We start from the raw sequence: 21,389 nt of genomic DNA, 5'->3' as shown, positions 1-21,389 counted from the left end.
GAGTGAAAATTATTTCGCACAATCTGTGTTAAATGCTGGTTCACTGTTCTAAAACTTCACACTAACGATGGGACTGTGTTTTGAATATATAATTTTAACACTTCAATAAGATATTTACAGTGTTCTGCACGATTTTACATACCAAGCGTTGGTTCTTCGCGATACGGAATGATTAAATGGATCTCGATAATATTACGGACAACTGTCAATCCTAGAACTGCGTTTTCGAAATTTATTGCATTCTGCAATACGACTCTAATTTATCAAATTTGCATGAACAGTTCATACACCAATAACGTCAACTTTTCGAACCCCCGAACCAACGCTTGCAAGCTATATTTATGTATAATTATTCGGAAGTGGTTTTGGGCGTTTAAATATGACGCGCAACTTTGCCATTCCGTTTCTACCTACATCCTATATACGCATTGCGGTGAGGAAATGCTCTCTTAACATGACTTTTGTATTTTACATCAATTTAGTAATATCTGTTGTATCTTATAATCTATAATGTCAGGATGCTTCCTTGATTCTTGCAAGCACAGAGTCTTCGTTGTTAGGATGCTTCCTTGATTCTTGCAAGCACAGAGTCTTCATTGTTAGAATGCTTCTTTGACTCTTGCAAGCGCAGAGTCTTCATTGTTAGGATGCTTCCTTGATTCTTGCAAGGGCAGAGTCTTCGTTGTTAGGATGCTTCGTTAATTCTTGCAAGCGCAGATTCTTCGTTGTTAGGATGCCTCCTTGATTCTTGCAAGGGCAGAGTCTTCGTTTTTAGGACGCTTCCTTGATTCTTGCAAGCACAGAGTCTTCGTTGTTAGGATGCTTCATGCATTCTTGGAAGCGCAGAGTCTTCATTGTTAAGATGCTTCGTTAATTATTGCAATCCCAGAGTCTTCGTAGTTAGGATGCTTCCTTGATTCTTGCAAGCGCGGCATCTTCGATGTTTCGGAGCTTTATCGACTCATGGATTTAAGCTAACTCGAATCTATATAGCTAACATTCATCACATTTCAGTTAACTACGTATTACTTACAAAATCAAAATAAATAAAAAACAATTTATTTCCTTTATCAACCCTATACATCCTTCACAATAAACAAAGACTCCAAAGTCAGTTCGTTTTAACTTGACAAAATTGTAATGCAATGTTACAGGCTCAACTAACAACCACTCATTCATCACATTTTATCGTGAGCTAAGAATGCTAGAACTCAGGCTTTTTTCAATGCCACATGGAGATGACGTAATCTTTAGTAACATGGCCTAAGAGAGTCAGAACGAAAGCACTGTGTACTTTTCACTCAAACGTGACGTACTCACCTCTTGGTCACAAACGTAAAATGAATACACTAAAAAAAGCGAATTTCATTTCAATCATTTAGAGTTTATATTCCGTATTCATATATGTAGCGAAATCATCCTTACCACGCTCAATGTTGGTATTTTTTCTTAGTTTGATATTTTCTGCTTGAATATCATTGCTCTTTATTTTGTATACAAACTTTATTCAAATTTTAGTAATCGATATTAATTTGTCATTGGAAAATTTGATTAATTTCTTAACACTTGTGGCATCAGTCTAGATACTCGTCTTCCAAACATTTATCAGTGTACTTCTTGGTAGTAGCTTTAAAAGAAAATTATAGCCATTAAAGTTTAAGCATATTGTAGTGCGGAGATGGTGTTATTGTGTTGGTGAAAATAGCAGCATTAGCAAATATCAGAGCAGTAGTTTAACTTACAAATAAGTAAGTCTTAAAATCGTAACTTGTGACTTCCATAATTAACTGGCTATTTGTGATAAATTTTGAGATTTTTGTGACGCTGTAATTGTGAGGTAGAAATACAAGTCATACAAATGACTCAAGTACAACTCAAAAAAAATCATGTTTCTTACTGCAAACACTTTCTACTTTTAAGGAGTCATATTTATGTTGACGCCGTCATTCCAGTGGTAGACAACATGGAAAATCAATTTAGCAATTTTCGACTTAGCATAACAATAAATAGAATCTTCTAAAGAAAGATTTGACAGTGCGATAATATTCTCTCCTTTTATGCAAAGTAGACACTTATTTATTTTGACTATTTATATCAGAAGACACGTTATTAGATATAAGAACAAAGATTTATTATTACGTGGCATAAATTTATTTTGATTTGAAGTACACCTGCGAATATTTTTGCTGAAGGGGAAGTGAAGTTTGTTTTATTGTATGAAGTGAAGTTTGTTTTATTGTATGAAGCTAAGTAAAACCTATACTTTCTATATTGAATGACACAAAACTTAGCTAAATAAGGAAAATATTTCTGCCTAATAGAAATAATTCAAAATCTTGTCATTGCACTATTGTAACAGTATTTATCATATCATGCACACTATAAAGAAATTTTGTCTCATAGTACGTGAATGATTATAGGGACAAAGTGTTCTTGATAGCACAAGATAAAAACCCAAAAGATAACACTGTGAAGGTTTGTATATAAGATCATGGCACTTTTACAGCAATGCAAACGAAGTCGAGTCTGTGATGTGTACATAATGCGCACAAGAATGTCAACTAACTTCATATATAGACGTTTATGCTTGCATACTTATAAAGAATCCGCGCTGTTCACCATCAATCACGAATCAATGCCATACAAAACATGTTTTATCAAATTTTTATCGAGGCTGTTTTTACTGTTTTGGCAGTTGTCAACTTGGCATCATAGAGATATCGAAGATTTTATAGACCATCAATTGAAGCAGTTACGCTTGCAAAATAGCTTATAAACAATGAAAAAAATTTTGAGTTGATAAATAACAAAGAACTTAAGATATTTATAAAATGATCAATTAGTTATCAGTCGAAAATGCAAAATTTTCATTTCATAGCAGTTGCTTCTAGCAGGATTTAAAACTAATCATTCCTCCCTATTAAATGAGCTTCGACAATATACCTTCCTAAACCATTCCAAACGTGAAAGCTATATTGGCTTATAAATCAGTAACATTACGAAAAATACAACTATCACGTCAGACAAAAATATAGTGAAGAGACTAGAATATTATGCTGCGTACTTACTTCTCCTCTAGACTTTAATGAGTGAACACTATTAATGACAGTTGAACACATTATAGTTCCACCGAAACCTGAACCAATCATTTCGCCAATTAGCAAAAAACACGCGTGATCTGCACGATGTCCTGAAGCAATCACAATTGTCTTTTTTAAGTGCCACGCGTGCATGTAACTCATACGGATTTCAAAGTAAAAATAAACTTACTGTCAATGAATTAAGAACGTGCATTAGCAATGATAAAAATTTACTTTAATGTTGTTCCTTTAATGCTGTGTTAGAAGAACTAGATTATATGTGGTTGAGTGGTGCTAATTATTATTCTGTATTGCACCTGATATTTAGAATGCATTATCTAGATCATATAAAGGAGAGTGTCAATTACATACAAAATAAAGTTTTTGATTGAAGATCATACATTTAACAACTTTCATGGTCAAACATATGTCTAGCTAAAATGCTTTATACTTCTTGTTAAAAGCCAATACTCAGCAACCTGTAGGGGCTTTTGATTTGAGAATGGCTGGTGCTACAAAAAATAGTAAAAATGCAAGATATTTATCCAAATCATAAAAATGACGCTATAGCTGGCATGGAACTTCTTTTCAAAGTAATCACTGATGCAATTAAAGCAAAACAAATTAAAATAGTTTTACAATATCTATTTCTCTTGTTTTCATGCACTCGTTAACCGTTGTAGATGTGAGTCAGTATGATTAGAAGAAATTTTTGGTTTAATAAACATCCAAAAAAGAAGCTCGGGGTGATTTTTGGTGGTATCTTAAATATTCATAATCTATTCATATTCAACTGCAAATTTTAAGCAAACAATTCTATATTACCATCATAATAATGAATTTGCTTAAAGATTACGTGGTTACTCTACTCATTTCTCCATTATTAAAAAACAATGTTGCTGAAACGGAAATGAAGCCGTTTTATTGAAAATACTTAAAACAGAGGACTAAAGTTAGCTCTTCATTACAAGCAAAACAATTAATTGATGAGCACTTAAAGAAGTAAACTGAGGTGGGAAAATGATAAAAGTGAAGATGAATCTTTTAATGGTATCCATGTTGTTGCTATCAAATACAGTCAGTGCATCGTTTAAGAAAAAAAACTCAAAGGTTTGGAAGCATTAACTTTGTGAAATGGTTTGAGTTAAAATTTCGGTTCAAGAATCAAGTGCATATTTTAACGCAATAGTCTATTTTTAAGGTCGCGAGAAACTTTATTCGTGTAGTTTATTTATACTTCTTGAGTATTAAAATTATAATTTGCAAACTCTTTTGTATAAGCACCCAGCAAATAGATTCCTGTGAATTAAGGTGGAAAAGGGCGTTGTTTAACTCGGAACATCTCAAAGAAATTTACAAAAACAAGATCATATTATCAGTTGAGAAATACATTAGGATAGGAGAGATTTCAACGCAATTGAAAGAAGCTGTTATTATTCCTTCAACCATGTTGAATTTGAGCCACAATTCAATATTTATAGAACCTTCACTGTTTAGGTGAAAACATTTTTCTTTACCGTTTTCAAGGCTCAATGTTCAGCAAGCTGTGGAATTCCCGGGGTTCCAGGAGTTCCCGGTGTACCTGGAGCAGCTGGACGAGACGGTTTGAAAGGAGACGTAGGATCTAAAGGAGAAAAAGGTGAACGAGGTAATCCTGGTCCTCCGTTGAAAAATGACATGAGTTTTTCAAGCTGGAAACAATGTGCTTGGAAAAGAGGCGATGGTAAAGATGATGGATTAATTCAGGTGCAACAAGTATATGAAATATTTCTTTTGTTATGAATTATTACATATCGTTTTAGCAATGATTTATTTTTATTTTAGAATTGTGTATTCACAAAAAAGTTTGACAACACTTCCCTTCAAGTGTTTTATGGAGGAAACTTGCGAATTCATGGGTGCAATGGTTGTTGCAAACGTTGGTATTTTACTTTCAACGGAGTTGAATGTAAAGACCCTCTTCCTATTGATGGAATTCTTTACATGGCGAATGGAAAGTCACAAAATATCCATCGACATCGTCACATTGAAGGATATTGTAACAAAATTCATAAAGGAAAAGTGCAAGTTGGATTCCGGGTCGGCAATTGTGCTAATTATGGTAACGCAGATGCACACAGTGGATATAATTCAGTTTCTCGTATTGTTATTAAAGAGGTTCCTCCACCACAAGATTAATTCCTTTTGTATGTTTTCTTCTTGTAAATCAGTATTAAATGATTCCCGTTCTAGTTTTCTTTCGTTTTTCTACTGTATTGTGCATCTAGTATACAACATACATTTTACAATCGTATACGTATATTGCAATTTATAATTGCTAAACTACCAAAAAAGGGGACTACCTTAGAGAGAAAAATAGGAATAGTTCATATGATTTGGTATTTGCTGTCATCCATTTACAAAGTGTTGTTTCATTACTATGACTTTCATACAATATATGTTGACTCATTTAGGAAGTCATTTCAAATTATTTACAATTAGCTTTGTTCTCAGGTCAACCATCTGAGCCTTAGTCGAAAACTGATATTGAGTTTGTCAGACTCGGCAATTCAGCCAATTGAATTCCACCGCGACTTTACATCAGTATTGCATCCTATATTTTTTCTCAGTTCTTTTGATTGAGAAACGCCAATTCATGTTAGAAACGCTGCAAATTGAATTCTTCTTTGCGAATTTTCTATGCATTCTGCATGATAAACTTGGACGTTTTCTGAAGGAATATTGATTCAATTAAATCTTTGGTGGTATATGAATTCAATTGCGCGGGATGTAATTCCCGATACATTGGCGAAACTTCGCGCCATTTATCCACCAGAATCAGGGAACATACCACAACAGACAAAAACTCTCATATCTACCGACACCTTAAATCTCACTCATGTAAAACCAACTATTCACCCTCTTGCTTCAAAATCATCGACCCTGCCGACACTTCATTCGCCCTTAAAATCAAAGCACTCCACATTAACAAAACCAAACCTGACCTCAATGTTCAAGTTTTTAAATTCAATACAATATTTACTTTATAATACGCTCGGACGCTCCCCATTAATTTATCTCATTTCCTTTTTATTGTTGTAATTTATGTATCATATTACTTTCATATAAACTTTGTATCACCTATTATTTCACTCATATTGAAGATGGCATCATGAGATGTCGAAACATGTCTATTTTCAAAAAGCTTGCCGTTTATATTAAATGTGCATTGGCAATAGTGCTTTTACGAAAATAATAGAAACTTCGCTGGTCAGTTTATATAAAAAACGACATATCTGTAAGTTGCAGTGTACATAAACGTTTTACTAAAACAATGTATAATCAGCTCTTAAAAAGGTTGTTAACACCTGTGTTGGGTGATGTTGTTGTGTAACTGCGTAAAATTTCCCGCGTGACATATTGAAGAAACTATCGTTGTACACAGAAATAAGGCAAAACTACACACAAAAAGGACAATGACATAAAAATAGCTTAATTGTTGGTATGGTTTGTAAGTGATCTCGAAATCATGTCAATTGCAGTGATCTCACACGGCTTTTACGAACTGGGGGAATTTTTTTTACATTTTTGTAATTTTATGTCACTCAAACTGTATGTCTGATTTGCGTTCTGATTTCTATAAATCCAAGCTTTCACCCAGTTTGTCAACAAGAATAAGCCTCTATTTTCTTCATTCTTTCGCATTTCCCTGCCTGACAAATGGAGATTGCAAAATAATTCAACCATGTGTTTTTCTTTGTTTATTTACTCACTGAAAATAGAAACATTCAATTAAATTGATGTTCATTAAGAAATTTATTGCTCATATAGCTACTTCATTCATAAGTAAAGATACATACTGTAATATTCATTTTCATCATTATGAAAAATGAATATTGTTTTAAAAAATTGGCTGAAAAAGAACACGATTTGTTTCCTCGGGTCCAAACAAAGAGTAGGTTTTCTGAGGAAAATCTCGACAATTTCCTTCCTTAGGAGATTTAAAAAAACTTGGCAAACCAGAAATATTTGAATATGGACTTGATGCAGCAGCTTGATCACGATTATCCCTTTTTTTTGAGAACTTTTCAGGGGTATCAATTAGGAGATTAGGATCGGAATCTTTTAAGGAACTTTTGTTTATATGTTGATTCATAAATTCATTCTTTAATTTACTTGGAGTTAACATGACAGGATTATATAATTGATTGAAGGGCGTGGTTGGTCTTATTCTCCGTTCCAATATGACATCATTGTTTAAACCAAATGGCACCTTGATATTTGTATGATCACTTTGTTTCTCAGGATTCCATCTTGGTGGTACGTATTCAGGTACTTTCCATACTGAAGGTGGAGGACTAGGTGCTTTACTTTCACATGAATCTGGGCTTACTGACACTTTCTCACGGTATAAAGCGTCATAATATTCAATGGAGTAACTACAGAATCGTTGACTAAAACAGGATTACATTTACGGGTATTTGATACTCTCGAATTGGTTGCGATTGTCCAGCCTTTCTGAGGAACGTGCGTTTTCTTAAACTTCGTCTAACAAAAAAATATGATTTATGATTAAATGTCTAATGTAAGCGATCACGTGACGAATGCGTTTATTATTTTCTTACTAAATTTGTAACAGTAACTTTTATGTTTTTATATATTTTATCTACAAGTGATTTTAGACATACCAATGTTTTAAATCAAGCAGTTCAATCATTAATATTGTTCGATTTACAGATAATCTTACCTTCTCATTCTTTTCCTCTTTAATCTTACGCCGACGTGTTTCCTCCTGCAAAAACACGTTGACACTTTAAAAAATATATTTTAAGTAACTATAACCTTAACAGTACCAAAATATTCCTTGAGTAAATCAAAATAAGACTGCGTTGCCACAAACCATAGCTATTCATTAAACAATTCGACTTATTTTAACCAGAGGCGTAGCCAGGGTATTTTGCGCCCGGGGGCAAACCATTAATTTAGCGCCCCCTCCGGCGTGTTTAATCGCATTTTCTTTTACAATAACATTGTATACCTTACTGTATACGGAAAAACAGTTCACATTTTAATGGACCATTGTTTTTAAAGAAGAAGCAAGATTATACAATTTATTGCATATGACTTACTCAGTCATTGTCAAAGATAATTCGCATAGTCTACAATAGACTTATTTTTCTTGATTTCACTGTCGCAAACTGGTCAATGACGTTATCGAAATCTCTTGTTTCCAATGTTTCTCTTTCAACGCTAAGAAGAGCAAGATTACTGAGACGATCCTGTCCCATTGATGCACGCAGATACGACAAAATCAGTTTCAATTTGCTGAACGACCGCTCACAACTTGCAATTGAAACTGCTATTGTTAACAAAATTTGTAGTGAAATTCGCAAATTCGGAAAACGTCATCTCCATAAAACACAATAAAACCAAGAAGATTCAAAGGAGTTTCTAGTAGAGCTTCAGTTCGGTTACGGAGCAGAATTCTGCAATCACCAATTTCGATGAAAAGTTCGTAGCCATTGAGGTCCGTGTTGTAGAAATTTGCAAAATCTGCACAATTTTGACGAATTGCATCCTCATCTGTGCCAGATAGAAGAGTCTTAACGTCTAGCAAAAATCCAAATTTATTGTTTAGGTGTTTTAGTCGTGAAAAACGTGTTGACATCTCATGTTGAAGCCGATCAAATACATTCTTTTATAACGCGCGCAATTTCTTCTTCTGATGAAAGTCCTGCATCTCTTGCCAGTTCTCCAGGCATTCTCTTAACATGCTTGATTCTTCTGTCCACCTCAACCCCCCAAGTCGACTAATTTGCTTTGGCGTTTTCTACAGCAGCTTGGCTCAAACCATCACCAAGCGTGGCAAATTCTTGCTCCAAAGATTCAACATCAATTGCAGCTTCCTTAAAATTCATTGTAGGATCCTGTAAGCGCTTATGTACCCGATTAATTTTCCCAAAAACTGCATTCCATAATTGTAATAAAACTATGAAATTAAAATTCAATACACGGCATGTAACTGCTGTGCAGCACTTCTAGTTTTAGGGGTACTAGTAGAGTCCTCCCATAAGTTTTTTCTAGCAATCTTACTAGTTAATCCAGTCCTTCATAGATAGCTTTAACAGCTTGTGATCGTGCACTTCAGCGTGTTTCAGATTCTCGTTTTACTGTTATCGGAAGAGCTCTTTTTAACTCTTCCCAACGAATTGTTGAATGAGAGAAGAATGAATATATACTTTCAAGTGTCGCAAAAAATGTGACGACAACTGGATCTTGCTTAGCTGAGTGTATTCCTGCTAAGTTTAAGCTGTGCATGGTTATCACAGTTCACAAACAGTGCTCTGTGATTTCTGTCATATATTCGTTGTTGAAGCCCAAATATATGCCCAATCATCACAGCTGCATTGTCGTAACATTGTGCTCGACAGTCGGCTAGAGGTATCTCATCACATTTCAATCTCTCGACCACAACTTTCTCTAGGCTTGCTGCATCTATTGAATGTATCTTGATATAACCTAAAAATGACTGTTTGATAGTTACTTTTTTAGTTTGAAAATCCACATCCACAAATCTTATGAACTGAGAAAGTTGCTCACAATATCCTAAATCAGGAGTTGAGTCAAGTAAGATTGCGTAGTATTTGTTCTTCCTGATATCACTTAACTATTTGCTTTTTACAGTTGATGCAAGTATATTAATAAATTCATTCTGAATTTCGGATGACAAATAAGAAACTGATTCTGGATTTTGTTCTGCGTGTTGGACGTGTTTTGCCAATAGTGGGTCATACTGAGCAACGAGTTTGATCAGTGCGAGAAATTTTCCAATATGCTTATTATTTTTGGGCATTCAAGTTTACCTCATGACCACGTAGTGACAAATTTTGTGAAACCAGAAAGTTAATACAGCTGAGTATTCTTTGTAATATATCCCGCCAGCGTTGTTTTTCCAAATGAATCTGCGCTTGAACAACAATTCCTGTACCACCAACTAGCCGTCGTTCAGCTTCCTTCCATTTAATAAAAGCTGTGCGATGACTAGGAATGTTTTACAGCCATTTCAGTTTTCCTGGCTTTCTCTACTTGTTGAAACCGTTTTTTAACTCAAACGCAGCTCACGAATTTGAAGTCGATGATGTAAATAGTAGACAACAGAAACAGTAGGCAGCTTTATTGATTGGTGAATATAACAGCCATGGCCCATTTACTTCCTCTCCATTCACCAATTGACGTTCAAACCATGCTGATGTAATCGAAGGTTCTCCTTATACTGATGATAGATTGCCTGTATGCTGAAAAGGTAAGGATCCAAAAGTAATTATTTTATTGCGAAGAAATTGTGATACTCGCGGAAGCTTTGTCATTTCGTCAAATTCTAAGTAACCAACGTCATGAAACTTTAGTATAGCAGGAACCACATCATATTGAGTATTTTTATTTGCAACTTCTCTGTCACAAAGTTCTTCTGCCTCATCTTCCCCGTTACTATCAACAAGCTCATCATTATGTTGGACCTCTTGGTCTTCAATATTTTCGGTGTGGTCTCCAGTGTCCATAGTAATATCTGTTTGAATCGTATTTATTCTCCAAGTCATCAATGTTTTCATCATTAGCAGCGACATGCTCTGAAACAGGTGGTTGATAACCACAGTCTTCTGATTCTGAAGAACTGAAGCTTTTTAAGGTCGCGAAAAACTTCATTCGTGTAGATTATTTATACTTCTTGAGTATTAAAATTATAATTTGCAAACTCTTTTGTATAAGCACCCAGCAAATAGATTCCTGTGAATTAAGGTGGAAAAGGGCGTTGTTCAACTCGAAACATCTCAAAGAAATTTACAAAAACAAGATCATATTATCGATTGAGGAATACATTAGGATCGGTGAGACTTCAGCGCAATAGAAAGAAGCTGTTATTATTCTTTCAACCATTTTGAATTTGAGCCATATTCAATATTTATAGAGCCTTTACTGTTTAGGTAAAAACATTTTTCTCTACCATTTTCAAGGCTCAATTTTCAGCAAGCTGTGGAATTCCTGGGGTTTCAGGAGCTCCTGGTGTACCTGGAGCAGCCGGACGAGACGGTTTAAAAGGAGACGTAGGATCTAAAGGAGAAAAAGGTGAACGAGGTAATCCTGGTCCTCCGTTGAAAAATGACATGAGCTTTTCAAGCTGGAAACAATGTGCTTGGAAAAGAGGCGATGGTAAAGATCATGGATTAATTCAGGTGCAAAAAGTATATGAAATATTTCTTTTGTTATGAATTATTACATAATGTTTTAGCAATGATTTAATTTCATTTTAGAATTGTGTATTCACAAAAAAGTTTGACAACACTTCCCTTCAAGTGTTTTATGGAGGAAACTTGCGAATTTATGGGTGCAATGGTTGTTGCAAACGTTGGTGTATTTTACTTTCAATGGAGTTGAATGTAAAAACCCTCTTCCTATTGATGGAGTTCTTTACATGGCCAATGGAAAGTCACAAAATATCCATCGACATCGTCACATTGAAGGATATTGTAACAAAATTCATAAAGGAAAAGTGCAAGTTGGATTCCGGGTCGGCAATTGTGCTGGTTATGGTAACGCAAATGCATACAGTGGATGGAATTCAGTTTCTCGTATTGTTATTAAAGAGGTTCCTCCACCACAAGAATAATTCCTTTTGTATGTTCTCTTCTTGTAAATCAGTATTAAATGATTACCTTCTAGTTTTCTTTCGTTTTTTTACTGTATTGTACATCTAGTATGCAACATATATTTTACAATCATATACATATATTGCAATCTATAATCGCTAAACTACCAAAAAAGGGGACTTCCTTAGAGAGAAAAATAGGAATAGTTGATATGGTTTGGTATTTGCTGTCATCCACTTACAAAGTGTTGTTTCTTTACTATGACGTTTATACAATATATGTTGACCCAATTTGGATGTCATTTCAAGGTATTCACAATAAGCTTAGTACTCAGTTCAACCATCTGAGCCTTAGTCGAAAACTGATATTGAGTTTGTCAGACTCGGCATTTCAGCCAATTGAATTCCATCGCGAGTTTCATCAGTATTGCATCCTATATTTTTTCTTTTCTCAGTTCTATAAAGAAACACTAATTTAAGAATAAACTACTAAATTGCCAAATAGACTTGGACTTTTTTTGTAGAATCCCATTTTCTTTCGGGTTGCTTCATTATTTTACGTATATAGTTGAAGAAACTTCAAAAACCATCCAGTTTTAAAAAATGACAAATCTGTAAGCTGCAGTATACATGTATCAGTATCACTAAAATAATGTACACTCCGAACTTGAATGGACGTTGTTGAATCCTGTGTTAGGGCATAGTATAGGGTAATTCTTTAATTGGATGGAAAGAATTAATCGAGTGACATGTTGAACAAACAATAGTAGCTACGCATTATTACCATAAATAAGGTAAGACTTTACATAAAAAAAGTATGACTACATACATAGCAGTCATTTTGAGCACTACTCTTTCTATAGTTTGCTGTTTTGTATATTTGTTAGTCAGTGAACTTGAATTCATAATCTCAGAGTCTGAGACTCAGAAGCAGTGCAATAATACAGCATTTATGAACTAGTGGAATGGGAGGTTTTTGCGTTTTATAGTTTAAGGCCACTAGCCTATAGTTTAGTGACAGGATTATATAATTGAATGAAGGGTGTGGTCGCTCTTTTTCTTCGTTCGAATATGACATCATTATTTAAACGAAATGACACCTTGATATTTGTATGATCACTTTTTTCTCAAAAAATCAAACCAATCGTTCAAAGTACAAATAAGGAAGAAGCCTTAAAACTTTACTGGTGAAATTTGTAAATGGCTGTTTGTGATAGTTAATTAAGTAGAGTTTTGGCCATTGCAATTGTGAGGTAAAGGCTCAAGTCATATTAATGACTCAGGCAAAACTTGAAAAAGTTATGTTTCTCACTACAAGCCCATTGATTCTGGACAGTAATAATAATATTCACGGCATTAATTAATGTGGTGAACAACATGGACAATTATAATTCAGTATTTTATATATATGTAAATGTTAACGCACTGTCAAAGTATAAGTATACAGTGCGTTAACATTATACAACAGCCACTTAGCTGTGCAACTGGCTGTTGTATATTTGATTAGTTTACTGGCTGCCGTTTGCCATATTGTCAATCCTATTGGTAACCAAATGCAATTTAGTGGCTGCCAATAATGTAATTACATGCGTAATAAAATTATAAAAAACGCTTACTATTCAGAGGGGATGAAAGGTGTTAAGTTGCCTAAAAAAATTTCAGCTCAGCAAGCGTCGAAAAACTTACATGTGATGAAAAAGTTTAATTGCTATAGAAAAAAATATACCTGTGACTAAAAACTATTATGTATAAAGTAAAAATTTTCCAACAATATTGACTTGTGCAATTATTGTTTATTCGACTATATATATATATATATATCTAGCTATGTATTTCTTTCTAATTTTTTGAAGATTTAAATTGGTTTTCAAGCAAATATTTTATTATTTAGTCAAATAATTGTGACGTCATTTGACTCTGACTGTCATAAAGAGCCAACCAAAATGAGGCTAGCATTCTTTTCAACGCAAAGAAATCGTTCTGCAGAAAAAATTATATATTGTAACTATTACAAAAATACTTTGGAAATAGTGAGATATGTTGATGATGTTGCATAATGCTCAATTTTGTACCAATAAAAGATCTCAGTGCTGTTATTAACGATTCATTTCTGACGACTTTGTCAGTTCGATCTGTGTTGCAAGTCTTACTTAATTCTGGAATATCTAACAAAATTTTTGTTTTTAGAGAAAGGAAACGATTTTCGTTGACTTCTCTTAATGAGAAATTGTAAAGATGGGGGGATCAAGTTAATACCGTCGTTTGGAAAGGAAATGTTAAACAAACCTCGTATTTGTACACATGGAAAGAACGGAAATAAAATATTTCAAATACAATTTGAAAGGGTGAAGACTCCGAATTATTTTCTGTTTAAGCTTGCCTCGGTTTGCAGTTTAAAATTGTGTTTTGTTCCATGATGTTAAAAAAAGTTTTTTAAAAACATTTTTTTATAATCCAACGTAAAACAGGAAGCAAAAAATACCATACTTATCAAATTAAATTTGCATTGATAGGAACATCAGTTGCTCAAAAGAGACAATAAAACTGAGAGAATTTCTTGTCATTAACTTGTGCACACATTCAAGCATTATTGCTTAACTAAATTTCGTTTGAAAAACAACATCAATTGCACACTTACATTTTTTAATGCAAGTAAATGAGCAATAAAAGATAATGCAGGTGTGATAAGGGTAAAACTAATATTGCTAATGTTATGAACATGTTCTACTCGTAATTCTCCACAAACCTGCCGCTAGGAGCTTGCTAGAACTCTTGCATGGCAACATATAAATCCGTAAGGTAAAAATATTGTAATAATCGATGTATGTGAGATAAAAACATCCCAAACCTCAAGAAAAGATTAATTTGAGGCGATCACGTGATCAGACCAAAGTTTGCAAGCTGACATCAAGAAAATAATTCAAGAACACAAGATAATAAATGAAGCATAGAAAGAAGGAAGCAAAGAAAGAGAGTGTTTTAAGATTTGGTGTGCCTGAATGCTTTCAACAATTTTATTTTCTATAGTGACTTAGAGTTGCTTAATAACTTTTCTACACAACGTAACGTCTTTTGTGGTTTGATCTATGTCAAAACAAATCCATTTGATGGTCTTGATTCTACATCGTTTGCTGGATGTTTCTAGGTACGCAACATATTTTCTTGTTTAGGTGATTCGTTGATTCTGCATAGCTTCCTTTTTACTTCTTTGTGTGCATCATCCATGTATGCCATCGCATTTTCGTCTGTTGTTTAGCGTCTTTATTAATTCTTGCAAGCGCAGCGTCCTTGATGTTTGGGGGCTTCATCGACTCGTGGACTTAAGCTAACTCGAAACTATATAGGTAACATTCATCACATTCAGTTAACTACGTATTACTTAAAAAATCAAAAAAAATAAAAAACAATTTATTTCCTTTATCAACCCTTTAAATCCTTCACAATAGGCAAAGACTTCCAAATTCAGTTCGTTTTAACTAGACAAACTTGTAATGCAATGTTACAGGCTTAACTAACAACCACTGATTCATTACATTTTATCGTGAGCTAAGAATGCTAGAACTCAGGCTTTTTTTGATGCCACATGGAGATGACGTAATCTTTAGTAACACGGCCTAAGAGAGTCAGAACCAAAGCACTGTGTACTTTTTGCTCAAACGTAACGTACTGAGGGATTCAATTTACCACGGGCGGAGAGGGAGGCTGAGCCTGCAGACATTCACCAGTTAGAATAGTAGATTTAAAACACATACAGCAAAAGAACAATAATTAAATATTAATGCTCTCTTTGATAATGCGGCATGCGACACGTGACGCAGGTTCAACCAACTCATGAAATATTTTAAAGAAGCTTTGCAGAAATTACACTGGCGCAGCAAAATATTTAGTTATTAATTTTACTGTTTTTACATCTCGTATTAAGACATCATTCAAAATTTGTAAAACGTTCATAATCCATAATCTTAACATGTATTTGTGTAAATCGTTTTATGAATGAAAACCTTTATAGGTATGTCATTTAGACTTAAGCGCGAGCCACACTATCGTCGAAATGCAACGAATTTCGTGACGAGTCGCTCGTCAACGAGCCGTCGTGACGAGTACATGTGCCACATTGTAACGATTTTCCGTACAAGCATGGACGATTATCAGCGCAAAAAGAAACTTCTATTATTGAAGAGAAAAATTCTACTGCTTCTAATTTCTGCAAAACGACGTACATACAAAAGAAGGTTCTGGGTACATCCCATAAATAAAAGGCGAGAAGAGAAGGGCTTGTATGACACGTTGTTGCAAGAGCTTCGTCAAACTCTATTGGTCGCAACTTTCAGTTCCCGAGCAACATCCTTCCAATTATTTTTCTTTATATTGCGTGTATCTTTATAGTCAGGATGAAATTTGTCCCACAAACATCTCTCTCTCACTAGCTCAATTAATATTTCTTGCAACCGCCATTTTGCCACAGCACAGTGAAAGTAAACATTAGTCATGTGATTTTTCTTGTCCAATCAGAGTAGATATGCAACAATTACTCGTCACTCGTTGACGATTTCGGTGTGCATGCTCAACGGCGACGAATTCGTCCATATCGTCATATTTTCTCGTTGACGAGCGACTCGTCACGAAATTCGTTGCATTTCGACGATAGTGTGGCCCGCGCTTTAGTCGGGTTATACACGTACATACTATTGTATACTGACGTACATAAAGAGTGCACAATACTTTGTCTAGAATTATCCACAAAAATCAGAGGAAATAGCCAATCTTAGTTTTAAACATACGCGTAATTAAAACCACGCACTTGACATTACTAGTTACGCAAATGCACTTAAGTTTAAGTACAGTTTTATGTACGTTATCCGTGTGGCATAACTGCACCTAGTTAACTAGAACATAAATGCCTCGAATCATAAGTGTAAAAATATAAATCACAAAAAAACATCGTGGTTGCAATATTCACTCTCACTTGGCAGCAACATTGAAAAAGTATTTAACGGAATCAACGCTAAACTACACAATACCTACTGTACAACAGGTATCTCGAATTTCGAAATCCAAATCGAGGAAAAAGGTTTGTCTCTCTTTTTAAATGTGTAAATATATGTGTGTATGTGTGCATGTATGTATGTATGTATGTATGTCATTCCAGGCATGAAAATTAAACTACCAATGAAACTGCATGCTTTTAGTTATATTTTTAAACCGGGTTTTCTTTTGACTGCATCGTGTCAAACTAAAGAGCCTGTTCATTTATTTAAAAATGTGGCTCGTGAACGCTCAAGAAGGAAGCTAAACTTGTAGGTTTTCTTCAAGAGACAACTACAGTTTGAAAATTATGGGTGTTAGTGTAATGACGACAACTTAAAAATAGCAAATTGGCAGATTTTACATTTGATGTCAAGTAAGGTTTGAAAACCAGGCCGAAAATTGAAGAGGGATTGTTATGTACATAGTATACGTATGTCAGAGCCCTGGACTTCCAATTTATTCGATCATTAAGGGTCCTCGATCGCCTGTTTAACTTACAATAAAAAGCGGAATAATGGCGAGTGATACGAACTCAACACTTGACATAACTGCGACAGATATGCGAAACAAGGAAATTGAATTCATCAGGACATATTTCAATAGTGTTTGACAACAAGAGCATTATTTGCTGGGAGAATATGAAGGAGATGCTGAAAGTTTGGAGAGGATCTTGGATTCTTACGCTTTGTTATCGTCGATGTCATTTGTTTGTTCACAAACGCACAACAAACGCAAAGACCACAAACGCTTTTCAATAAATAGTAAGGAAACAGTGCATAGCATCAAAAAGTACGGCACTGCAAAAATACAATATGTAACGGAAAAAAGTGTTCATTGGAGTTTACAAACTTTAATTTATGCTAATTATTACAAAAGTTCTTACGGACCGAAGCATCATCTCTACGTGTTTTTATAGCTCCACCTGTATTCCAAGATAATAAAGGCAATGTACCAATTGCGATTTCCATTTACAATAGAAAGCACATAAACTAGGCAATGCATACATGGATCAGAAAAGGTCAGATTTTAAACGCTGTATTACAACGAGATAGATTAAACAGTTATCACATTTTTAATCAACAGGCTAAGCAAAATGACCATTTTTAGGACTCGCGAGGAGGAGCAAATAAACAAAAAAATCTGCTGAGCACAATTACGCCACCAAAACATATCAAAAATTGCAGAACAGTCAAAAACTTGGCTGCCCAGCAACAATCCAGATTCGTGAAATAAAAGTTTTTAAGGACTACTATCTTGACAAGACTCTTTATCCAACAGCGAACAGCTTGAAAAAAGCAGAAAAAAACGTTTTAGATAAACTATGAGCAGACATTTCTAAGACTCCAAACAATATGAACACCTCATGAAAGTGCTACGTGAAACTACCTTTATCATCACAACACCAGAATCATGTAGTTGGAAGTTCTGTCAAAATCAGCTACAACGTTGACAAACGAGTAATAAGTAAAATTCACGAGCTTGTCAGTAAGAACGTTACTCAACCCTTTGTTTCCAAGTTGAGCCTTGTTCGAAATCAGGCATTCACCGTCAACGAACTAAAATCTTTGAAAGAAGCGCTTGACTACGCAAATAAACTGCACGAAATCTTAAATCGAAATTGCCCAGTCAGCGAAGGTTTTCCAATTGGAAATAGTCCAACAAAAAAGCGTTTGAAAGTAACAAGTGCGGAGTATCATGAAGTATTTCATAAAAAATTGCCTCTTCGTTGCAAAAAAGAAGCATGCTAATAACTATATCACAACAATGATCCCAGACATAAGTCAAAAGAGCGCTGTATCATCAAACAAGGTGAGATAATTTTCATTTTGGCAACCTCGACTGACGAGCTCTTTTTTACAAATTATAATTTTCACTCACAATTTACGTTCCAGAATGCACTTGAAGAGCCAGTTGAGCAAGAATTGTTGTATGACAGTTAAACAGAGGAAATCCAGGCATCACAAGAAAGCACTTAAGTACCGCCATTAACAACTTGGAACAACAAGAAAGGTCAGTGATTCTTTGCAAAACGAGCTGAAATTGTGAATGTATCTTGATGCACTATGTTTTTAAATAATATAGCACCTACACTGATACTTGCAAACAGTTGACATACAATTCATTGTTTCTGACTCCAAGGCCACAAATAAATGCATTTACAGAAAGACAGTGTCTTGGGGATACTGTGCTGGAATTTGGTCCTGTGAATGTATTAACAGTAGATCTTTGGTCACTTGTCAGTCCAAAAGATATAACTGAAAAAGAATTGAAAATTATTGAAAAAGAAGTTACCACATTCAAACCTGGTTGGCTGACTGACTCTGTAAGAGAAAAAAGCGTCTAATATAGTCTTCTTATTTATCATTATAAGTCATTGTTTATAACCATGAGTGCTATGTACAAGTAAAACTGGACAGGAAATCTCTTCAAACTATGCTTTCTTTTGATTTTAGGTAATTGACGCTTTTTTGTGGAGTTTGACTGAAAACTACACTACTGTTCTTGCAGCAGAATCATTTATTTCGGACTTTGTTAAAAACAACTCAAGCACAAGATGCACATGGGCTTATAGATCTTATCACCAAACCAAAATTATCCTTTTTCCAATCAACATCCATGACATTCACTGGACACTACTGGTAATTATTTGAGCTAATCAATGAAGGCAATAATAAAATATAGACATGCATTATATACATACTTAGCCCACATGAGTCCACATATTTACATGCAAAAATTAGTATCTATAGAAACATTAACTAATTTAATTCCTTAATTAACAAAGAGAAAATTTTTAACCAAATGCAACAGTAATTTTGTGTAATATAGGCTATAGATAAGTTCTCAAAAACAGACTCTACTTGACCACTTGGAGGAAGTGCAGACAAAAAGAGACCTGATAAACAGATGATGTATCATATAAACAAACAAAGTGGTCACGTTTGTCACTGTTTTAGTGCTTTGGTAGATGTAAAAACAGGTTGGAACTCAAGCTCATGGCAATGTTTTGAACCACTCCATTGTAAACAGGAAGACATGTATAACTGTGGAGTGTACATATGCTTGGTAAGCTTGAAATAGCCTAACTTTACTTGAATAGCTATATTACAAACATGATTATTCAGTAACGGCTCATTTCGCATCAGTTTGCTTGATTTCTAGCCCTTGGCTTGGACTATCAAAACCCAGCAAACATAGAGACTGAGAGAAAACAAATCCTGTCAACATTACTTGGGTCTTGCTATGATGATATTACACAATAAGGCATAAATAACATTTAGTTGAATATTTTTATATGGAATTCATTATGAATATCTTTAGGGAGCAAATTGTGGCTGTTTGCAAAATATGCAGAGAGGATGACAATGAAGACTGGCTGGGTTGTGATCAATGTGGTCAATTTTTTCATGCAAGTTGCCTTAATGTTGACTTTGCCATAACCTTGTCAACACATTTTAGATGCAGATAAAATTATTATCAATATTATTTGACATGCAACAAAATCATTATTATGGTATCAGTGCGAATTGTGCAATTAAAATGAGTGCTTCAAAATATAGTAATGTGTGAATGATAAATACTTTAATTTAAGGTAAAATGAACTGGAAGATTTAATTGATTCGGTACAATTGTGCTTGCCACTAATTGAATCTCACACATGCAATGAATAGTTTGAAACTGTTGATGAAATGTTATAATAAACAACAAGTTTTACAAATATATCTGAAATAAAATGGCTTATTCCTATTTCTTACCTTTGTGAGGATTCTTCTGGCCAAAAATTTTCAAAAATTTATGAAAATCCGTCTACATGATTACTCTGATGCGAAATTTAAACGCAAAATCAAAGTTGAATGAACTTTTGAGAGATAGTCCCACTTGTCCCACATCTCGTATGTAATCCCTATGTAATCAATTATTCATTGTTTGTAAAACTGCCTGCAGGCTCAGCCTCCCTCTCCGCCCGTGGTAAATTCGATCCCACGTACTGACCTCTTGCTCACAAACGTAAAATAGCAACACGAAAAAATGCGAATTTCATTTCAATCATAGAGAGCAGGGGCGGATCTAGGATTTTTCAAACATCAGTCATAAAACGTCGAAGGCGCTCCGCACCTGGGGGGGTCTGAGGCATTCTCCCCTGAGAAATTTTGAATTTCAGAGCCTTGAAAATGCCATTTTCAGCGTTTTAGACCAATGCAAAATGTATTTGTGGGCATCGTTTTTGCGCAAAAACAACACATTTTGCTTACGTTTTTTCAAAAAAAAAAATGAAGTGAACAATACTTGAATGTTTTGCCAAATATTTAGGCTCATTATCATGCCAAATATATGGCTCATTAGCATGTCTAGGAACGTAAAATTTATTTTACAATAATGCTATTCAAAAACAGATATAGTCTTTAAAAATTTCTACCAAGTTGTCAGGCATAGACCCCCCTAGAGACCCCCATTCAAACCTCTATGTAATGAGTTTAGCTAAGTTAGAAATTTGGTACTACAAGTGACAGTTCATAGATATAGAAAAGCTCAAACTTAAAACCATGCAAGTTTATTATAACCCTTTACCCATCTCCACATCAGTGCCAGCAAATTCACTTTTGAGAAAAACTCAAAATTTTTTCTGCCAAAGATTAAGCAAAATTATCAGAGTGAAA

At 34.5% G+C, this 21,389-nt stretch overlaps 1 protein-coding gene, 1 long non-coding RNA gene and 1 pseudogene across 4 annotated transcripts; all 3 read left to right on the top strand.

Annotated features, from left to right (window-relative positions):
• Window positions 1-3,988: 3,988 nt before the first annotated feature.
• LOC124440080 (collagen triple helix repeat-containing protein 1-like) lies at window positions 3,989-5,532 on the top strand. The gene is made up of 3 exons (XM_046990411.1): window positions 3,989-4,190; window positions 4,608-4,826; window positions 4,905-5,532. Exons 1-3 carry the CDS (start codon window positions 4,101-4,103, stop codon window positions 5,256-5,258), a joined length of 663 nt encoding a protein of 220 aa, XP_046846367.1. The 5' UTR covers window positions 3,989-4,100; the 3' UTR covers window positions 5,259-5,532.
• A 4,803-nt stretch (window positions 5,533-10,335) lies between these two features.
• LOC124440471 lies at window positions 10,336-11,773 on the top strand (annotated as a pseudogene).
• Window positions 11,774-16,707: 4,934 nt separating this feature from the next.
• LOC124440086 lies at window positions 16,708-20,485 on the top strand. Of its 3 annotated transcripts, XR_006946541.1 has the most exons (7): window positions 16,708-16,774; window positions 17,204-18,540; window positions 18,624-18,741; window positions 18,814-19,054; window positions 19,185-19,370; window positions 19,561-19,797; window positions 20,053-20,485. It is a non-coding gene; the product is annotated as an uncharacterized LOC124440086 (long non-coding RNA). The 3 variants fall into 3 exon arrangements; XR_006946542.1 differs by lacking the exon at window positions 16,708-16,774 and having other exon boundaries at window positions 18,422-18,540; window positions 19,689-19,797; XR_006946543.1 differs by lacking the exons at window positions 16,708-16,774; window positions 19,561-19,797 and having other exon boundaries at window positions 18,422-18,540.
• Window positions 20,486-21,389: the final 904 nt, after the last annotated feature.

The sequence above is a fragment of the Xenia sp. Carnegie-2017 genome, unplaced genomic scaffold (genome assembly GCF_021976095.1).
Source record: "Xenia sp. Carnegie-2017 unplaced genomic scaffold, XeniaSp_v1 HiC_scaffold_2, whole genome shotgun sequence".
NCBI classification, from domain to species: domain Eukaryota; kingdom Metazoa; phylum Cnidaria; class Anthozoa; order Malacalcyonacea; family Xeniidae; genus Xenia; species Xenia sp. Carnegie-2017.
Note: the sequence above shows the minus strand (reverse complement) of the source record. Positions and strands in the feature narration are given on the sequence as shown.